The sequence below is a fragment of the Phalacrocorax carbo genome, chromosome 10, assembly GCF_963921805.1.
Source record: "Phalacrocorax carbo chromosome 10, bPhaCar2.1, whole genome shotgun sequence".
Taxonomy (NCBI): Eukaryota; Metazoa; Chordata; class Aves; order Suliformes; family Phalacrocoracidae; genus Phalacrocorax; species Phalacrocorax carbo.
The window spans coordinates 18,308,103-18,330,323 of NC_087522.1; the positions used below are offsets into that span (position 1 = coordinate 18,308,103).

General features: G+C 48.1%; 1 protein-coding gene across 1 annotated transcript in view; it reads left to right on the plus strand.

Annotated features, from left to right (window-relative positions):
- Window positions 1-3,779: 3,779 nt before the first annotated feature.
- Window positions 3,780-22,221, plus strand: part of LOC104053934 (syntaxin-binding protein 4) — a 35,611-nt gene continuing 17,169 nt past the window's right edge. Inside the window, exons 1-8 of the mRNA XM_064462234.1 lie at window positions 3,780-3,826; window positions 4,687-4,759; window positions 5,455-5,554; window positions 10,908-11,003; window positions 11,752-11,821; window positions 12,829-12,903; window positions 19,930-20,015; window positions 20,783-20,903. Of these exons, the coding sequence (XP_064318304.1) occupies window positions 3,780-3,826; window positions 4,687-4,759; window positions 5,455-5,554; window positions 10,908-11,003; window positions 11,752-11,821; window positions 12,829-12,903; window positions 19,930-20,015; window positions 20,783-20,903 (668 nt within the window). The remainder of the gene's footprint in view (window positions 3,827-4,686; window positions 4,760-5,454; window positions 5,555-10,907; window positions 11,004-11,751; window positions 11,822-12,828; window positions 12,904-19,929; window positions 20,016-20,782; window positions 20,904-22,221) is intronic.

Below are 22,221 nucleotides of genomic sequence, written 5' to 3' on the forward strand. Positions count from 1 at the left end.
ACAATTCTGCATTTTCTGCTGGACACCCCTCCTCCCCCACATTGATCATGCGGGGCCAATGCTCCCAAGGATGTTAAACCCATGACCTCCACCTATTGCGGGCGAGCTGTTCCTGGCATTGTTTGCTTGTGGTCTGGGTAGGAAGGGCAAGGGGAAACTTGAATGATGAGAAGAAATAACTTTACTGTTGGTTGAGCATGTTGCAGCCATTGTCTTCCCCTCTTTTCTTTCTGAAACACAGGCAGATATATTGCCACCGTCTTCTCCACCTGTTTCCTCTCGGCAGTGGCCAAAATTTGATGGCTTGGAGAAGGTGCAATGCCCTGGAGGAGGAAAAGGTGGGATGGTGTGTTAGGGCACTGCCAGTCCCAGTAACAGCCTGCTTTGCCTCCTTGCTCCTCAGCAGCAAGCAGCAGCTCAGCTGGCTGCTGTGGGGTGGGGGAAGAGCACTGCTGCAGCAGACACAGTCGCTGGTTCATAACCCACTCCCTTCCTGTGCCTCTCCCCGGCGCTCCCAGTTTCTCCCCCACTCTCCCCTTCATGATCTCTTAGAAAAAATGTATTGGAAATGCGCCTGACTTGTGCTATATTTTGCTCGCAGCGTTTTTTCACCTCACGGTCCTGCCCTGAGACTTATTTTGATTCCACTCATAGCTTCACCCACCCCCTGCTTATACATGCTAGTGTTAAATAAAGCTGACGGATTTATTCTCACTCAACTTTTTATATTAAAAATATTTTTTCAAGCAAAAAGAACTTTTTACATAGAAAAAAATCAAATTTTTTCAATGAGTTTTCAAACTAATTTTCCTAGCAGTCAATGAAAAGGTGGATGTGCAAGTTAAGTGCATGTTTATACGCTGTCTAGCCCAGCGGTGTTAGTTTGTACTTAATTCATGCTTCTTTCATTCACCCATTTATTTAAAAATATAAAGTCTCGTTGGTGGTTCCCTAGGGTAAGAAGCCTGAGCTTTCCAGCTGGATTTACTCTGAGTTGCTCAGCTAGGTCCCAGTTTGGTAAAGAGCTTGAGTGTATGGCATATCCCCTTTGCCAGTGGGATGTTTGCCTTCAACACTGGTTGTACACAGCAGGACTGGGACACTTGGGGAAGTTATGTGTGGCTTAGAAATCCTTCCTGATTGTAAGCCCAAGTTTCAAAACACTGAAAAACTTTTGAAGCTCTTTTGCTGAAACTTTCTAAATAAGACAGATGTTAATCAGCAGGAGGAGCATCAGCATCTGATGATTTTGCCAGTGTCAGTCTGTATTTTGGAGGATGGAGTCAAGGGTCTGAGGGTTTGGAGATAAACTTGGAAGCTGAGCTGTGCTCTTCTTTCCTGAGAGCCTCTTTGCTTTGATTTTCATTTACTTCATGACCTTGCAGACAAACGTGTGCTTTATTGCAACATCCCACGCAGCCAGTATGAAGCATGAACACAGAGGAAGGGTGACCGTGGCTCCAGGTGCAGCTGGCAGTGGTTGGTGGGACCACGGTTGGACTGCTGAAGGATTTGGTTTCGAAGGTGCTGAGTACCCAAGCCCCAAACAAACACCTGTCTGCTTAACGCTGAGAAGCTGGTCAGAGAGGTCACCTTGTCCTGTTGATGTTGCCTCCAGCACTTGTGCTATCCCTTCTCTTCAGCAGCACTGACTTATTCTAGCCAAGGCTCTGGCCCATGACTGAAAGGCGTAATTCTGTGAATTAATTTATTAGCAGAGCCTCAAAAGATCTCAGAAGGTTGTACATTGAATTCTGGTGGTGGGATGGAAATTGTCTCTTACTGTGACCAGGACGATTATTAGAGGACTTGGAGTATCGTTAATGTAACCACCAAGAGGCTGGTGGGTGAAGGCTGTTTGTGCACCCATTTACAGGTGAGCTGCTGAAAAAGGCACCTCAAGGTGGGCATGGCGCATGCCCCTTGAGGAGCTGTGCCCTGGCACGGACCAGCTCTCCATCGCAGGAGAACAGGCATGGATGGAGGGTTACTCCACCCTGGGGCAGCTGAATTTGTGTGTCTGGTCTGCCACAAAACTTCCTGGCTAGCCTTGACCGAGTCACTTAGTACCAGAGCTGGGGATCACCAGGCACTTGGACTCTCCTGCCTTAATGGAGCATGATGTTCAGCTCTCTGTGAGATGTTCAGCTCTCTGTGACATTGTCTGTGGGATAGCAGAGTAAACAGCATCTTCCCACTGTTGGGTTGGTGTGACGATGACTAGCTTTGTGAGGCTCTTGGTGCGGGGAAGGCTGCAGCTGTCCAGCAGACTGGGAAATGGCTCCATATACAACCCCTTGTTCTTAGTCCGATTTGGCCAAAGCCTTTGTGCAGATGTGGACTAGGTGCTGGGCACGCCTCGCCTTAGTGGGGTGTGCATAAAGTATCGCCAAATGCGTCCATGTTTGATGTCTATTTGGCATTATTTATCCAAATTTTGATCTTGTAGCTAAATTAAGTAATTTTTAGGAGGGTTTTGGCCACCTAAAGATCTAGTTTATCCGGGTTTTTAATATTTCATCTGAATGCCCCCAAATGGAAGTCACTTTAAAAAAAAAAACAAACAAAATGCAGGAAAACTTCCCATTGTCATTATTTTAAAGCACCTCAGACTTGCCCAGCAAGGCTTCACATGGCCATTGGGGAAGCTCTTCATAATAAAATTAGTTGTTCATGCATGGGAAAAGTAATATCCAGCAGCACCAGCTTCAAGGAAATATTTGGCTAAGAGTTTGTGGTCCCAAGCAAGCATGTCCATATCTGATCCCCAGCTGAGCCGGACTGGTGTACGCTGATGCTCAGCTAGTGAGGTCTGGTACCACTAACGGGGTAAGGCTGGGAGCCTGCAGAGAGATGCTGTGGGAACAGCATAAGAAAGACACCGTTGTCAACACCAAGAGCTTACCTGTGACCTTAGCTGTACCCTAGAGCTGATGGGGATGCAGGACCCGTGTCTTCCCACTGCTCGCAGCTCCAGGGAAGCATGTTTCCAGGGAATTTCTCTTCATTTCACACTGTGCCCACCAAGATCACAGCCCCGCTCCTGCCGAGCCCTGAGGTGGCTTGTTCGAGCTCTGTCCTTGCTCACTGGCCAACCTTGGATAACGTTTCATGCCTCAGTCCCCACAAACCAGGGGTCATGCTCCTTCTCTGGCTATGTGGATGTGTGGTGAGATGGGGACGGAAGTGACTGTTAAAAGGCAAATCATACTTCTGAGCTCCCAACAGATAGTGGAACAGCTGAATTTGCTTTGTCTTAAGAAGAAAATGTTGTGGGCTGGAAAAGATGCTAAAAGAAAAAAAAAAACCAACCCCAAACCTAAACCCCTAAGTGCTACAGTCTGTTATTACTTCCAAAGCTTTGCTATGGATTTTAAGCCTTTAGGGATGGCGAGCACACATGTCCTGTACCAAACGCTGCCCTTTGTCCCTGGAGGGGCTGTTCCCAAAGGCACACAATAGGATGCATCCAAATTACCCTGTTGTGTTGATGATGAGTGCAACAGCCCTGCTGGAGGGGCTGGCGGAGCTCCCTCCCTGTTTGTTCGGGAAGGCACTTGCGATGGGCCATGTTGGCTTTGGCTTGCATAAGCTTTAATCTAAAGTTGAGATGTTTTTAGTTGATCTGTGTTAATGTTGGGTGGAATTAACATGCATATGGGGAGACCACGTGACGTCCTCCGACCTCCCCCCCATTTTTTTTTTCCATTGCTTTAACGGATTCCTGCCAAATCAGAGTGGCTTGTGCCCGGCAGGGCTGGGCTGCCGCTGCCAGCAAGATGCCCGCCGTCTCTGTCCTTTACAAGGGAGCTATCATCATCAGCAGGTAATCCCCCCACAGCTGGGGCAGGGACTGGGGAGGGGACATGGGGCAGCCCTGGGGGTCCCGGTGGCCACCCCTAGCCAAGGGTTATCTGCTGCGGCTTCTCCAGGAACAGGGCTTGGTAGCAGAGATGGCTCGTGCGCAGCAGAAAGAGTCGAGGACATCATTGCTAGCGCCTGTTGTTGGGTTTCTTGCGTCTCTAGCTTTAGTGAAGCTCACTTCTGCTCCGCCGTTCATGCATCAAATCGGGGATAAAAATTGATTGTATCAAGTAGGCATCTGCTTTACCGAAACCTCCATCCTCATGTTGCATTTCAGCCTGGTTTGAGCTATTTCTCTTTACTCATGGTGGAGTTTCCTTGGTGATTTACGCAAAATACTCTGAAAATCCTGGATCGTATATTGAACCAGTATGGGCTGAGGGCTGCTCTGGCTTTCTAGAATGCTTTAGGGCTCCATTTTCTGACAGCCAGGTGTGACCAGTTGTTTGTTCAGTCTCTTGAATATGTGAAACATTGCAAGAATATCAAGGAGGTGTATTTTTTAATGAAGAGAAAAAGCTTCCAGTCCAAATCTTAGAGGTGGGTGTTACTGGTTTTGCAGATAGCTTGATACTTTGAGAGGCATTTGGATGCCTGCAAAGAGAAATCATCAATGTTTATTCCTCTCCTGCATCCCACTGGACTCAGAGGAGCCTGTTGTGCACCACAGTGTTGTCCCTCCTCAGCTGTATCCAGATTTGGGATCTGGTATTGATTCAGAAACTTCTTTTATCTTATGACTTAACTCCTGGGAAGTGGAGTGTTTTGGGAGCCTCTCACCCCTGGTTTCCCACCTGGTACACCTGGCTCTGGGTTTGTCAGATCAAGGTCCACCCATCCTCATGGGCGTGACCACCATGGGCCACCCAAGGAGGAGAAGCGCTGGTGGTTGCAGGTTTGGAGTCCGGGGTCCCTACCTAGGGCAGAGTGCAGCTTTCAGTATCATTTATTTGGGACGCCCATCTTGCTAGTGGGTGTTTAGGGGGAGACTGCAGGGCAGTTGGGAGAGTTACTTGGCACAGGGGAAACTCAGGTGTATGATGATCTTGCACCCACTTTGGCTTGTGATGAGAAGCTCCCACCCTTGACCTGGTGAGGCAGGGACTTGAAGTGGCTTAGCAGATCTTGCATCCCCCTTTTCCAGACCCCCTGCCAGACGGATGGAGACTGCCTGCATTACAAAACCTCAGTAGCAGATCGTGGCTGGCTGTCTTCATTACAGGCTGTCTGTATTTGTGAAACCGGTTTATTCCCGGAACATTGGTCCAAGCTCTGATCTCATTTACCGGGAGCTGGACAGCTGTCCAGCCCCATTAATCTGGGGTAATGAATCACAGACAGGTCCATCAGATTTGCTGGGTGGGGAGGATGATGTCCAGCCCTGCACATATTCTCTCATTTATCCGCATAAACTTTGGGGGAGGTAGGAGGGGGCTGCTTTTTACCAGCGAGGACTTAATATGTGGGGCTGTGTCCTTCAACCTGCACGTCTACATTGTTCCATGGGCAACATCTGGGGTGGTGGGAAGGACGTGCTTGCACACATGTTGGCTGGGCTCCTGTGCACCTGTTTATTTTAGCCTGTGAAAGAAAGATGCTTCTCTTCTCTCTCCCAGGACGCTCATGGGACCATACGGAATGGATCGAACTGTGCACTGCTTTGATTTCTATGACTGTGCAAATGGGCTCGGTGAGTACTGAACCTCTGCCAGGGACATCAGGGTGGGCTGGGGCAGCTTGAACATCCCCCTGGTCCCCAGCACCTGTGCTGTGATGTGCCTCCCTACGTGAAGTTTGATACCTCACAGAAATACTGGTTCCTGTGTCTGCCTGTGTCAAGCATCTGATAGCACCTTTTGCAGCTGGGAGGTTAAAATAAGGTCAAAATCCTGACTATTCCCCACTGATGGTGAGCAGCCGCAGTGCTAAGAGCTGTGCAGGAGCCTCTTCTGAGCAGGATGGGGGAAAAAAGGCTTTTCAGAATTTTCTGGTTAATTAAAATTTAAAATTTAAAAAAATTAAAAATTAAAAAAACCCAACCCAAACCCAAGAATAAAACCCCAAGCACTTGCCTGCCCCTGCCCTGCTGCAGGCAGGGCCCTGTGGGATGCCACCCTGATGGGTGATGCAGGGCGTTGCAGCTCTCCTGGGGACCAGGCTATATGAGTTGTTTTTGGAAAGTTTGGCCCACGGGCAAGGGTATGATCGCTGAGCAAGTCAGACATTGTTCCACGATGCTCTGAACATCAAAGCATGAAAGAGAAGGGAAAATAGATGGTCATATCCATCAGAATGTGAGAAATAGCCACAGGTCCATGAAACTCAGCCTGAAAGGATCTGGTACAGCATCTCTTCTGACTGCTGTGTATCCAGCAGCATAAATACTGGTGCTCTTTCATGGACGTTATAAAAATTTGCAATCCTGTGCCAGGACTTCTCAGGGCCCACCACACAGTCTCCTCCATAATTTTTTATTGCAAGTGCAGCCCATCATCCCGCAGAGCAGCTGTGGGCCCCCTGGTGAGGCCCCTGGTAACCATTTGGGGACCCCTCCTGAGAAGTTAAACTCACCAGAGAAACAAGGTCAGGTTTCCTTAGACCTGAGATTAATTATAGATTGATTATTGGCTGTTTCCACCTCTTGGGTAACAGGGCTTTGCCACAGAGGAAAGGCTTTGCTCACTCTTCTCCTGGTCTTCTGTTTATGATGTTCACAAGAGCTCAGGGAAATGTCTTTGTTTGGTGAATGTGACATTTTAATCTCCAGAGGTGGATTTGGTTGAGTTGATGGGATTTTAGCTGTTGGGTTAGATTAGCTCGTTAAAGAAGGAGACCCAGAAAAGCCTGACTGGGCTGCCACTGACCTCTGGAAGAGGTGCACAGACCTTACAGCTTGCTGTGAGCCGCTTTGCTGGGTCCCAGTACGCCTCCTTTGCCCCAGTCTGCCATCAGAGGGTCTTTGCAGGGTCTTGCAGACCCTCTACAGGGTCTTGCGATGTGCTGCAGGAATGATGTGGATTTTCTATTGCCATCATCAGCTTTCTTCATCCTCTCTTGTGAGGCTTGAAATGCTCAAGACAAGTGGTTGTCGTCCAGAAATCATCTCTTTCAACTGAGGACCAAGTGGTGGTTGCAGGATATCCATGTCTGCCATAGGTGTAGCTGCTCAAAATGTTTTTTTTTTGTGTGTGTGAGAAAAAAAAAAGATGCTTCCATGAGTTTCTTATGTTCAGATGTGGGTGTTATTCTGGTAGAGCTTCTTTAGGGCAGCATCAGCCTGCTCAGTGCCGGCATGGCAGGTCAGCGTTTGGCCCCAGGTCTGTTGCTCTGTGGCTTTAGGTGGAAACCCATGTGTGAACCTCAGCAGAAGTTCAAAGGGGTTACTTGGCAGCTCCTAAAATGTGAACTTTGAATTACAGAATAGCCATCAAAGGGAAGTGCTGATTAAGAAGCATTTCTCAGAAACATTGAGATCCCATTATCTTGACCTTCATCTTCTTAGGACAGGGCAGTGAGTGATTCAACTCTAATCTGTCCCTTCCTCCAGACAGAAAAAGCTGGCCAGGGCTGCAAGATCAACAGAGGGATTAAGGGAAATGTAATTGAACATGGCTAGCTTAGGCACAAAGCAGGCAGCCTCTCTCTGTGTGGACCTCTGGGAGCATGGCACAGCCACCAGTGGGGTCAGGATGTGCCAGAGATGATTACAGTTAGGCTAAACAACCAGATTAGCCAGGACACCCCTTGACCTGTGGTATAGGGAGCTGGGAGCAGGTGAGATTATAAACCTGAGAAGTTGAGAACTGCGACACTGGCATTAGTGGGAGTGGGATTAGATGTGCCAGAGAAACTCGAGGGTCTGGAATAAATTTATAGGATCACTAAGAATCTCAACAAAACACTGTCTCAGTTAGCCTAACCTGTATGCCCACCTGGAGTTTCCTCATAATCATTTATTCTGAAAAAGAGGAAAGACTGGGGACATGGGCATTGGCTCCAGGACCTTTGCCAGAAAGGAAAGATTAAAGAAAGAGATCCAAAATAGGCTAGATTATCTGGCCCTAAGTATGACTTAATAAGCATTATACTGGGACGTTGACGCTGTGATAATTAAAGAGCCGTTATTTACCTACATTAGGTCCCAGATATAAATTTCATTGCAATAGGTGTTTATAAAATATGAAGACTCCTAGGAATGCTACCACCACAATCTTTGATGATTGGGGCTTGTTGCAACCAGTCCTGGGCTGTCCCACAGCTTGGTCTGAGGCCTGGCAGGGGTGAGGCCTTCCTCTTCCTACTCCTCCTCCTCCCCGCCCTGGTGACGACTCCCCAGTGCATCTCTCGGAGGCAGGACTGGCACTCTTAGTGCCTCTATGGCAAAGTGATGGCTGGGAGGGCAGCATGGGCAGAGCCTGGCAGCACCCAGATGGTTTGCCAACAAGGGAGTTAACAGTCAGGGCTTTTTCCTTCCCCCCCCCCCCCGTCAAAGTTTGAGTGTGTCTGGGAGCAATACTGTGAGTAATCACTGATTTTAATAACAAGATCGGATTTTCTCCTGACATAGTTGGGGATAAAGGAGGATTTGTAGATACTTCAGTTATATTGAGCCATTATTACAATTGATTTGCAACACAAAAAGGAAATGAGTCATTATTGATTTGATACCTTGGCAGAGGAGCCTGTCACAGGCAGGTCCTGTTGGTTTGCTGGGTGATGCTACAGCTGTGCCTCTTCTGAGATGCAGACTTTTACATGATTTGTCTACTGTGTTTTATCATTCCTAATTAATTCATGTTCTGTTGTGAAGAAAGACATATGATGACTTCCTGAGTCATCACCTTGACTTAAGCCAGATTTCCAATGTCCTCCCTGTCCAGGGGAACCAATGGGGCTTTGCCTCTGCAGGACCCCCCACCACGCCAGGGGTTTCCCAAACCCACCCCAAGTGCGAGCCTGCTCCCCAGATTCTCTCTGCCAGCTGGTGGCAAAGCTCACCAGCAGCCACCCTAGCCCCTCTGGGAGCCGAGAAGCTTTCTAGCTGAACATCCTCAATGATGAGCAGGTTTTACCTTCTGTCAGTGGGTGCTGGGAATGCAGCATCTTTTCCCCACTTTGGTCCACAGGTGCCTAACCACCCCCCATGACTCAGTGAGGCTCACACCACTCAGAGATACCTCTTTTGGACAATACTTTAAATTCTAGGGAATTTCTTAAAAAAATGCAATGGAGAACAACATTGGTGCCTTCTCCTGAGGACTTCTGCCATGAGTTCCAATGGCCATTGGTACAACAGCTCCTCCCAGACACCTGGGGGATGTATGGTTTAATGCATCAAGCCCAGAGAATAAACTCCAGCACTTGGATGGGGCTGGGGTTTTGTGCCTGGGAGAAGCAGCAATTGGTGCATATGGGAATGAAATGAAAAATTGTGATGAATTTGTTTTTAATCAGAAATTTAATGTAAGGTGACTTGAGACACAAAGTCTTTCTCTAGAGGTAGCTGAAAACTGGGAGGGTCTTTAGAGCAGAGCTTGGGTTATAAAAACTTTTTGTGCATCCTGGTACCCCACCAAGGCTCAGAGCAGCTCGTCAGCCCAGGGAAGCAGCCGGAGGATGAAGCTGGCTTCATGCTGGCAGTGACCCTCTCTGTGGTGCCGCCTGTCCTCAGCATGCCCTCCTGTCCAGAACAGCAAAATGCCTGACCAGCGGCTCTCGGGGGAGATTTGTTAATTAAAGCCAGGCTTTTTAATCCTTCTGTCCACAGCCTGGATCTTTGAAGCAGGACTTAATAAGCCCTGGACAAATAAGTCTCTTAGGCCTTTTCCTGCCAGCCAGCTTATGCATGCTGGCAAGGACAGGTCCTGTGGCTGGAGAGGTGGTCATGCAGAGCATGAGTCCTTTGCCAAGGTGCTACAGGGTACCCAAGCCATGCTGCCTCAATGGGGGGGTCTCAAGGTTACACCAAAGGTCACCTCTGCACCCTCGCTCCTGCCCCAGGCTGCTCCTCCCAGGTCCAAACACTGATAAAAAGTGTCTGCTCTTGGGGCTGCTCCCGATGTGCAGCTCTGCCATCGTTGGCAGCTTCAAAGGCTGTGGTGGAGCTGCTGCTGGAGCCTGGCAGGCAGGTGAGCATGCAGAGAGGGTGTTCTCACTGTATTGAACCTGGGACTTGTCCAGATGTCCTGTGGGAATCGCTTGTCCCCAGTAATGTTTCCTATGACAAGTTTTATCAGAGACAAGAGCACAGGCTGAGGCATCCACACCAGTGATGAACTTGGACCTGTTGGAGCAGGTCCAGAGGAAGTCACAAAAATGATCAGAGGGATGGAATGCCCCTGCTGTGAGGGCAGGCTGAGGGAGTGTGGGTTGTTCAGCCTGGAGAAGAGAAGGCTGCGGGGAGACCTTATTGTGGCTTTTCAGTACCTAAAGGGGGCCTACAGGAAAGATGAGGAGAGACTTTTTAGCAGAGCCTGTTACAATGGTGTAAAACCACCACCCCTTGTCCTAAAAGAGGGTGGATTTAGACTAGATATAAGGAAGACATTTTTTACAATGAGGGTGGTGAAAACATTGGCCCAGGTTGCTCAGAGAGGCTGTGGATGCCCCATCCCTCGAAACATTCAAGGTCAGGTTGGACAGGGCTCTGAGCAACCTGATCTAGTTGAAGATGTCCCTGCCTATGGCAGGGGGTTGGACTAGATGACTTTTGAAGGTCCCTTCCAACCCAAACCATTCAATGATTCTATGACCTTGGGGAAGGTGGTTGCTCCTTGCCTATGCCTTTCTCGGAAGCTTTGTCTCCGTAGCTCTTGCTCTGAGCAGGCGTTATTAGATGCCTTTAGTCTTTGTGTTGTGTCAGCGGCCCCATCCTGTTGCTTCTGCTTCTGCTTGTGTAGTGCAGGGGATACGTGGGGCTTTCCACAAATGGTTTTTAAAAGGGGTGTCAGGTGGTGCCAGGGTGCCAGGGAGCTGTGCAGGAGGCTGTGTCCCTCTGAGGTGGCCTGTGAAAACTATGATTCTTCTGCCTTCTTTTTCTCCAGGTATTAAGGTAATTGGTGGCATCAAGGAACTCACCGGGGAAGAATATGGAGTTTATGTCAAGAGGATCATTCCAGGGGGTGTTGCTTACGTGGACGGTGAGTTAATCATCATGTGGAGTACTGCAAATTCTGAGAAAAGCCAAAATCCAGTATATTTATTTTATAAGTTGCCTTATTAGACATTTCAGGTGCTTCCTCCCTGATTTTTGAGCAGCAGGGGTATTTTTTTTTAGTGTGGCAATTATTGTAACATCTGATAGTGGCTTTCTCTTGGCTTCCTAGCATTTGTATGATTGCTTCATGTCTTTAAAGCTAGATCCGTCTCTGTCCCACAAAAAACTTCACTTTGCTGCGTGTCCTTTCCCACCTGCCACTGACTGCCTGTAGCCCCAAAATCCTTTTGCAAATTCAGCTCTGCTCTGGGCCACTGACTTAATTCTGAGCGTCTTCAAATAAGGAGGTATCTGGCAGGGCTCTGCAGATTATTTTTTTCCCCCTCCAAATTTTACATCATTTTTCCATCTAATAAAGCAAAATAAATCCAAAACAGGTGGAGGTGCCATTCATGGTTTTCTACCTTCCCTCAAACTGAATTAAGTAAAAGCCTTATTGCTTTTTTTGGTATATACTTTCTTAACTTCCTATAGCAGAGGAAGTGCTGCAACATTCGCATGGATTGTCAGGGAGGTTGCAGAAACTTCATCTGTTGAAAAACAGGCTGGATGAGCATCTCAGGAATGCATATTTCATCCTGTCTCTGGGCAAAGGGAGGAACTGCCCAACCTCTCCCAGTCCCTTCAAGCTGTATTTTCTGCAGTTTCTATCCATTGGTTTTCTTTTCTAGGGCGCCTGCAGCCAGGAGACCAGATCCTGGAGGTCAATGGAGATTCCTTAATTGGGGTTACAAGTGAGAGGTACCTTATCCAAACAGAAATTTTGCATTCCTGTTGCTTTTGTATAATTCTGTGAAGTGGTTTAGGTTAGAGGTTGCATGGAGGACATGCATGTCCTGTGATGCAGACAGCACTGTTCCAGAGACCCAACCTGGAATTATCAAATGAAAGTTCCTATATAAAAATAGACTGGTGAACCCAAACTGTATTTGTGAGATATTCAGTTAGAAAAATGCTGGGTTTTTTAACAGCTCCTGACACCCCCACTCCATCTGCTGCAGCTTCCCAGCAAACCCTGCAGCTCCCAGGACAGGAGATTAGCCAGTGCCTAAGCCCAACAGTGCTGGTCTGTGTGGGGGATTCCCTCCAGAGCTGCAATCCAGCCCCTCACCTCCCTGCCAAGAAAATAATTAACTGATCCAGAGGAGTACTGCAGTCTTGGGGCACCTCTTTTCCATTAAACATGGTGCTAGCCTGCTGCTGCCTTGCGCTTCTGCATGGTATGCTTAGGCTGGCTGGATATTTGGGAACCAGCATGAGGAGCTTCTGCTGCAAAGCTCCCAGGGTGGCTGGGTTTGATGAAGGTCCCCGAGCACATCTCTGCAGTTGCCGGGAGGCTACATCTGGCTCCCCGCACACTGCCCTGACGCCCACAGGGATATGTGTATTTTGAACCAGAAAGTGGTTGTCCCTGAGATGGAAACTTCCCAATGGAGGAGGTGTGCTGGGAGGTATTTGCTCACTGCCACATGCATCTTCTGAGCCTGCTTTGTTATCAGGGACTTCTAATTTAGTGCAGAAGTAGGAAATCAGGCTGCAACTTGACTCCTCTCTGGCCCTGCTGCCAGGGCAGGGAATGGGGCTGCTCCACAGGCATCCAGCCACAAAAAGTCACTTGGCTGCTGATGGGTTTTGCCCAAGTCACGGGTCTCTGCCCAGTTTGCCATGAACTTTGACAGGCAGCCATGCAAGCTCCATGGGGCATTGCTGCAACCTGGCATTGACATGTTGAAATCCTTGTCTCACAGAGCCGTGGACATCCTGAGGATGGCATCAGCCACCAGCCACATGCGCCTTCTTATAGCCCGCGATGATGATGCCAGGTGAGGGGTGTCATCTTGTGCCAGGAAGGGGGATCGCAGCACTTGTCAGCACCGTAGCTGGAATGCCTTTGACCTAACTGAGCTCAAGGCCCATGGTGAAGATGGAGGTGGCCAAGGGTCTTTGATAATTGTACTTGGGTGGGAATGCGCTGGAGCTGTAATGGGAAGGGAAGGGAAGCAAAGCTGCTGGTTCCCAGCTGCAGACCTGGCATCGCCCCAGCCTGTGCCAGGTCTGTGGGGCATCCTGGCATTGAGCAGATTTCTGCAGCGTTTCCCTAGCAAAGAAAAGGGCAGCTCCAACCATGGCTGTAGGGTGGCATGGGCTCCTTCAGCTCTGCTGTGTGGGGCTGAGGTGCCTATGGCTTATCACATTCTGCAGGAACAGCAGGAACTTCCAGCAGTAACTTCCCTTTCCTTTCCTTTCCAGTTAGACACATTTTGTTAAGGTCTTCCTTCCCCAGAGGATTCCTCCTTCTCAGGGATGATGAGCAGTTCCTTCCTGAAACCTCTCCCCTTGCCACTCCCTGGAAAACCTTGCTTCCTCTAGAGAGGCTTGGAGGATTCAAAAGGAGAAGGAAAGAGTTCAGTTTTGTCTTGGCTGGATTTAAGCTGTATGGGACAATGATGGTGTCATGAGAGAGGGCAGGGTTTTGAAAACTGAGGTATGGGATTAGTGGGGTCCTTTGCTCATGCCTGCTGGGAGATCTGGTGCGATGTGCTGGAGCATGCTCTCCCTGCTGAATAGAAACACAGGTCTGGAAACTTGACATGCACCAGAAACCACTGAAATGAGAGTGGGTTTAGGTAGAGCACGGTCGTGAGCAGGCAGGCTGTTGGCGCTGAGGCTATGTACTGCATGTGGGTGGCTGAAGATCAGAGTTGTTTGCTCAATGTACTCGCATCCCGTTAGCGTCAGAGATGATGGTTTCATTCGTTATCCATCAGCAGCTGCAAAGCACTACTGCCTTAGTAGAATAGTGAGAGTGCTCTAATGACAGGGGTGAGACTAATTTTGACACAGTAATATGCTGGTGGAAGAATTATTTGCTATTAATGACAGGCTTTTTACCTACCTCTATTCCGCTCTTCCAGTGAAAATAACATCTCAAATTATTTTATTAGCTCCAGTCCTTCAATAGCTGTTGAGGAAGCACTGGGTGAAGCAGGCACGTCACCAGAGCTAGACTCGGGAGTTTGACCCTCTTTTGGTCTGAGTAAGGATGCGCAGGATGCACTTCTGTGTCACAGCAGTCCCTGTGCTGGCCTTAGGAGTGGAAGTGGCGGTGGGCATCTTGCACTGTCCCCTCTGGGGTAGCTGTTGCTGGGGCTGGTCCTCAGCAGGAGGGATGGGTTTCCACAGCTGAGCAGCTTCCTGTGCCCAGCAGCAGCAGGACTTGCTCGGGGATCACTTTTTTTCTCAGCTAGAGTCCCCAAAGCAGGTTTTCTGCCTTCACCCATGCTGATCTGGTCCAAGCTGTTCAGGCAACTCGATGTGCCTCCTAATATCTTAAATTGCAGCAGATGTTTCTGAAAGCATACGCATGCGTGGCTTTGTCAGCAGGTCCAGCTCCTTCGGGCATCTGTTGGCAGTCCCCAGTCACCCTGCAGAGGAGCTGACTGTAAACCAACTGAGGGAGACTGGGAGGGCAATGAAACTTTAAGCAATTTATTTGGCCTCCATTTGCCATCAGTTATCTGTTAAATCTGCAAAAGGTTAGCGGGTGGAAGAGCAGGGAAGTAATCAGTTGTGGGGTTTTTTTGTTGTTGGTTTGTTGTTTTTTTTTTATAAGATTTGCAGAGATTTCACTTACATAATCAGCTCGCACACTGTTTAATACATGAATACATATCTCCAGGATTAAGGGCTGTGGCAACAGGGGAAGGATTTTTCTGCTTTCTACTTTTTTTTTCTTCTTAGTTTTGTCTTTATTTTATTGATGCCCTATTATCTTTTAAGTCTGTCCTTGAGCGTGGGCGAGCAGACAGCCCTCTGTCTGGGTTGAAACGGGCTCTCTGGCTTCCCAGGGACTGTCAGCTATGTGGGCGATACCCACGGAGGTGCTGTGCTGTGATCTCCCGTGAGTTGAAGGCAGCCTTTCACCTTCCTACTGCCCAGCAAAGTGGCTCACGAGACATGAAAGACAAGAGAATGACACGGGGAGGAGTGTAATTCAGAGTATTTGGAGATACTCGCATGCAGGTCGTCTTCATAAACCCTGAGCGCACAAGGCATGCGGAGGAAGAAACATAATGGTTCTGGGTTTGGAAGACAATTCAACCTGCCTGCCAATTTTCCCAGTGACTCAGCTGAGTAGCATTTTGTTGTGGTTGCCCTCGGGTGAATTTGACTCATAAATGCTATAATTTGTCCCTGGAGTTAATTATAGGCCCAAATTACCTGTACTCTTAATGGAACTCAGTCCTGGCATGTATAAGATGCATGTTTTCAGCCTGTCGCATCAGACATGCTGTAGAGAGCAGCAGTAATGCTAGGGCTTAAAGCAGAAAATTCAGATTTAGAGCTGGACACACTGGGTTTGGATGATGGTTGGTTCTGATTTTTGTCTGTGCTCATATTTAGCTAATGAGGATGATTTTATTGCATATGCATAATTATTGTTTATTCATTCTCAGCCTGAAAGTTACAATAGTTCCTTGTTTCTATGCATTGCACAGATACCATCCTGGTCTTTCAGGTTTATCACTGTGAGAAAGCCAGTTTATGCTGTACCTCCTGTCCTCGCATGATAAAATGCTAAATACATTGCATCTCTGCATGATATGCACAGTCACCTTGGTGAAAATGGGTTGTTGTATTAATAGGGCTTGCACAAGAAGCAGTAAGGAAAGCAGTTTGCTTTTCTGCAAATGCACAACCAATGTCAACCAATACCCAGGAATCAGCAAAGAGGCTGTTGCTGGAGTTTGTGCCCAGCATGGTGTGAATGAAAGGTAATCCCTTTTTTCCTGTGAGCCCTGCATGTGACAGCGGCTCAGCCCATGGGTTTGTTTGAGCACTTGGTGCTAAAATGGAAGGCAGTAGCGGGGTTGACTCCTGCAAGCCTGGGGTGTCCCAGGGTCACTGGGGAAAAACATGCAACACAGAAGCAGTACGTGTGCATGTCACCACTTCCTAGGCGTTAATGAGAAAGCAAAGACAAGCAGCTGTGATGTGCTTGTGATGTGCTGCCCAGCACAGCCAGTGCAGGAGGGCTTACAGTTTGGGATGTGCTGGCTCTGTGCAGCCCCACCCCTGGCAGGTCTGTGCTGGGATGGACTTGGGCTCCATGCTGAAGCTGCTGCTCCAGTGCATCATCCTGCCTGGACAGCAGTGGAAATGCTGCACCTGCTGCGAGCTAGGGGCAAGAAAATCTGCTTTTGTGATGCTTTTGCAGTGCTTCGGGTTCACAGTTCCCACTGACCTGCAGGCTTTGCTTTTTTTAAGACAAACTATTAATTTATCTGGTGTCACAGGCTCCTCTTTCTCCCCCAGCTGTGGTGCAGAGCTGAGGTTTCCAGACGCTGTGCTCTCACATAACCTTTGATGTAGGATTCACCCTTTGTTCTCCCAAGAGCAAAAGGGCAGGACGAAAAGGTATTATGAGATAAAACAACAACATTCTGCAGGAAGATTGACCCCCCACTGCTTAATCTGCAGCAAAGTCGGCCTACAGCTGGCTGCTGCTGGCAAACCCCATTATCCCACTCCACGCTGTGGGGCTGGGCTGAAGGCTGCGCCAGCCTGACCTTTGTTGCAGGGATCCTCCAGACCTCAAATGGCTGCATCTTAATGAAAAAGAGCTGGAGAAGGAATTGTTAAAATGAACTTTCCACCTAATACAACCCCATGATTTTTTTTTAAATAAAGCTGGCGGTTTAGTCCTGCAGGCACCTGACAATTCAGAATGGTTTAGTAAGGGTCAAATTTTAAATATTAAAGACATCTTTTGAAATCTTTTGGTGTCTGAAAGCACAAAGCAAGACCTGTTGGCATTCCTTCAGCGTACTTGTTCATTAATCGGCACTGTTTGGGCATCATCTGCCCACTTGTAAACTCTGTCAAATACAGCACTGAGCACAAAATTAATTCTCAGGAGATTGACACCAGAAAGTGTATTGCTTGCTGCTGGGATAAATGTGTGCTTCAGGTTAGTCATGTGTTTATGTCCTTGGTGGAACTGGGGCTTGCAGTACTAACCAACAAATCAGGAGCCGGGACAGTCACCTGTGATGTAGCATTTAGTCACACCGCCCCTACAGCAAAGCAACCCTAGGCTTAGAGCTTGTTGTTCAGGCTCCTGAGCAAATAATGATAAATACTGCTTTGTGGATGAACTTAACGACATGAAATATACAACAAAGAATGCCCAAATCATACCTGCTCTTGCTTATGACAGAGTTTGACAGCATGGATCAGTGATTGGGTTGGCATTGTTTAGCAGGGTTTTAAGAACATAAGAGCTGCCAGACTAGTTGCATTTGCATTAACTAAGAGTTTTTTAGCCATTGTTTTAAGTTCATTACCTGTTCTGTGCTCTCATGATTATTATCTAGGAAAGTGTAACAAAAGATGACCACAGAAACACCTAGCCCAAAACAAAAACCCAGCTGCTGATGGCTTGGCAACCACTGGAAATAATACATTAGCTTCCAGCAAGTCAGACCTGCCATTGCAATAGGTCATGGGAGGGATAAGGCCATCACTGCATGAGTTACTAGTGCAAAGGGAGTGTGTGGATCACCTCTAGAAACAGAGGCTAACTGGAAAAATCCTGCAAAGGTAAGACCCACCCAAGGCTTAACTCAGGGAACTACAGAACAGCAAACCGCTGACCTACTGCTATAGGGTCAAAGCTGTCCTTTCACTTTGTCAGTGCTTTTACATCTATTTCAGCGTCTAACCCTACAAAACTGCTAGTTAGAACAGTTTTGTGGAAGGGAGGTGGTGGTTTGAACAAAGTAGTTGTCTTTTTTTAAGGTCGTGGGTTTAGTAGATAAAGACAATAGTGTTGATGCAAAGTATTGGGATTCACCAAGGCATTCCACTAAGTACTGTGTGACACCTGGTTTTAAAATTAGCATTAAATGGAATGAATGAGGCAGACATTTGATTGCAATAGTAGATAAGGCAGGCACTGGTCTTTGAAGTTTGTTAATGGGAAAATGTAAATTACTGAAAGCATTTCCAGCAGGAACCTAAGGAGCTGGTGATTCATCATTTAATATTGTTGACTCTAATCTAGCCAATAATATATAACATCTGTCCCGGTAAAGTACGCAGATGACACAACGTCTGCTTGTGTGTAAGAGCAGTCTCTTCGCTGAGGAGACTTTGCTGTGGCTTGTTTCCTACAGATTTATGTCTTGAGCTTGTCTGACTGTCAAGTGTGAGAGCTAGCCACTCATAACCAGGCTTTTCCTGTGGTTGTAGCATCAAGAAGGCACCTTCCCATGGGGGTTCCTTCGTGCCTTCAAAGTGGACATCTAACGTTGTTACTGTGGCCACAGAAACACTTTCAGGGTCTCTCCTCATTGCCTGGCTGCTTTTTTAATTACACCTGTAAGAAATTAGTCATCCTTGAGGCTCTTCTCTCTGCCAAAAGGTTGGATTGATCCAGAAGTTTTGGGTTATGAAGAAGACTGCACAGTCATAGAGAGACAGCATGTTCCTGGGAGCTGTGTTGCCTAACGAGCCAATGTGGCAGGGACGGGCACAGCAGGCTGATGCTCGAACATGGCGTCCCCTTTCTGTGCCTCCTCATCCAAAAGGATGTGAGATGCTCACGGCAGCTCAAAGAAATGATGCGAGAGCTGGTAAACGGTGGTTCTTACTGGTTTAAGAACTCAACATGTTACACCTGGGAAAAGGAAGGTTGCAAAGCAATTCATGTGTTCTGTAAAGGTAGTTACAGCTCAGCAAGGACTCAACACACTTGGGTAGGTATATGGTGGTCAGACTCAGCCTGGAGGCAAAGCACTAATGAAGACACTTGGGCACCAAGCCAGCTTTCCAGGGGATGTTGTGGATGCTTATCCTTTGTAGAGAGGTAATATAGGAAGCAGCAGGATTACCTCAAGACAAAGGGATCATGCTAAATGCTGTGGATTGCCATTCTTCCCTGTTCTTGAATTCACTGACAAGCCTTTCTGATCTCGGTATCTGTAAATGTAGCACGTGCCTGCTGGTTCAGCATTTTCAGCCATGAGCTGCTGGGAAGCCTGCACTGCCCCAGCATGCTTTGCAAGTGCAGGTGTTTGTTAAGGTTGTATGCTCCAAGAGTTTATCCTGCAACGTTCATGGAGGGATATCACTGTGGATGGATTCAGAGAGTGAGCTGTGGCTTTTGCCTGTGCTCCAGAAGCCATCTCTCGTATTTATCCCAGCAAGAGCTAGCAGGATCTGCTTTCTATCTAGGAAAGAAGGAATAAAAAACCAGAGAATAATCTACATTTAACTATTCTGGAAGGAGTCATAAATAGGCCAAGCATTTTTGTTTTATGTTTACATAGTTACAGCTCCTTCTGACAGTCTGTTTATGTGGTCTGTTGGCAAACCTTCTGAGCCTTATAGCTGGGGGTTAAATTATTCCAGCTGATTCCTGGGAGGGTCTGCGCAGTGGGTGAAGGGCAGGGTGCAAGGCAGGGCTCCTGTGTTCATCTGCTCTCTCTCAGGAAGGGCAGTCCACATCATCAGTGCCTGCCCATACATCCCTTCCCAGCTCCTCTTGCCCATGTTCACCCCGACCACTTTCCAGGGTGGGGCAGGAGCACACTGAAGTTCCAGCCCATCACAGGAAAGCTGCACTACCATGAGATTGATTATCGACCTTAAGTCTTGCACAACCTCTTGAAACCAGGAGGATTATACCCTTCTGCATGAGAAAGTTCTGTCTGCTCCCCATTGCTGGAGGGCATTGGCCCTATAGACTCGGTAGTAAGTCACTGCCATCAGAGGCACCATTGTCATATAATCAGGTAGGGAATAGTTTTAAGCAGCAGCTGACTATACCATGTTTTTGTTTCCAGGAGAGAGTTCTCTGAGCTGCTGGAGAAGTTCGGCTCCCAGAGCAATACAGGCTCAGCGCGGAGCTCGCCAGTCCTGCATGGAGGTAGTGAGTAGCTCAGCATGTCATTAGGGGGAAACCAAAAGCCCCTCTCTGCCGAGAGTCATCTTTATCCCAGTGTTATTGTGAAGGAATTTTGGTTGGATTTGTGTAGGTGTTTGGGTGGAGGTTTGAAGGAAGAGAAGTCCTGCTCATCCTTATTGCAAGCACTTAGTGCAGAGCAGCGTGCATGGCCGGTCCTGCCAGCACAGAGCAAGCAGAAAGCAAGGCAGTAAGCTAGCCTCCTTGGGGTGAGAAAGGGAGAATTGAGTTGGGGTCACAACAGCTTCCCCAGTCCCCAGACTCTGCCTAACTGACAGGCCAGGCAGGTAACCCCAGCAATACCCGTCCGTGCAGGTGCAGCTTTCTATTATGGATTTCAAAGCATTTCAGCAATCATTCATTCAGAGATCATTTTTTTTCACTTGCAAATGGGAAATGTTTAATGAGATGCAACAAGTTTAACCTAAGCCAGGTGCCAGCATATCAAATCATGTGTGCATGGGGAAAGAAGGTGCCCATCTGGCTTGCTATACCACCAGAAGGCTGCCAACACTTCCCCTGTGGCTGTCAGGGGGGTGACAGTCCCACACTGGAGTTGTTCCGAGGAGGCTGAATGTTTCCTCTCCATGAGCGATATACTGATGTCTTTAACTACCATGTGGTTTTCCCCAAAAAGCTAGGAAAATGGTGTCAGCTCTCAGTGGTAGAGCAGGGGAGGAGGGTGATGATGGAGTATTTGTGTTCCCTGGACTGAGTCTGACTTTGCTGTTCAGGTCGATACCTGGAAAGTACATCCTCGGGCTCCTCCTCACGGTCTCAGAGCCCGCTGCTGCTGAGCCCCGCCAATTCCCACGGCCCCTTCATCGGAAACCCGGCACACCCCCCTCACACACAGTATGTACGGGTCACGTGGGGCCGGCCCCGCAAAACCTGTCCCTTGGTCAGTCATGAAGGCATCACCAAATGTCTAACACCATCTTAGGGGTAGATCCAGTAAATACTTCCAGTGTCTGAAGAACTGCTTTGTCTTATGTCTTTCTATATGTCTTTGTCTATATGTTTTTATATGTCTTTGTCTTTGTCTTATGTCTTTCTATATCTATATCTTTGTCTTATGTCTTCTAGATCATTGTATCACCACAATGGCTAGGAAACCACAGCATCTCCTAGAAGTCCTTGTCATGGTGGCATCTTGACTGTTCCTGGGAAGCCTGTGCCCAAGAGCTGAAAGGCTTCCCTGTTGAGGCAGTCAATATGTCTGTGATATGGTTAAAAATGCAACTGCTCCTCTTCCTCCCCTCTGAAACCCGGGGTGAAGCTGTGGCTTACAGCCAGCTGAGAGGACCCTGCACATCCCCTTTATAAACCATGTAATGAGTGGAGTGTTTCTGCAAGGTCAGTGGTGCTTTCAGAAGTTGTTTCAGGAGCTTGTTTTCTCCTGCCCTGCTTCTGGCATGTTGACATCGTGCAACAAGAGCACAAGCACTGGCCTCTCAATGCAAACGCTCCCAAAGCCCTTTGCTTTGGTGTGAACAGCAGCTGCCTACAGACACCACATCCTTTGTCTGCAGAGCATCTCCTGGAGCATGTGTTTTCATGTGGTCATCTGTCCCTTTCATATTTCGCAGGGTCAGAGGTTTGGATGGGCAGAGCTTGTTTTTCTGCCGAGTCTCACCTCCGGGGTGCTTGGGGTTGCCCTTCTCAAGAAGGCCAGCTTGAAGGGTGTTAACCATCGTGGAACTGGGACCATTTGTCCCCAGGGCTTGCAGCTTCCCTTCTTTTGCCAACATAAACAAGCCAAGTCGCTGGTAAAAAGAATCAGTCCTCACTGCAGAACCAGTAAATCCTCTTGCTAAATACCAGTTCTTTATTAAGGATTTGCAAAGGACAAATATTTGGCACCAGAGGTTTAAGCTGCTTGCATGGAGTGAGGGACCCTTACAGAGGAGAGGCCAGCTCATCTGCTTGGCAGTTGGTTTGGACAAAGCAGACACCCTTGCTCTGCTGTTAACCCACCGCAGGCTGCAATATAGGCTAGAGGGGACCTGACTCGGTGGCCTCCTCACTCAGTGCTGCCACACTGTGCCGTGTTCTGCTTGTCTCCATGACAGTGCCAGACCTGAGTGGTTGTCTCCTGGGAGCAGCATGAGCCATTTGAAATCACAGACCGTTGACTGCAGCTGAGCATTGGTGGTCAGCTGTGGAGATGTAA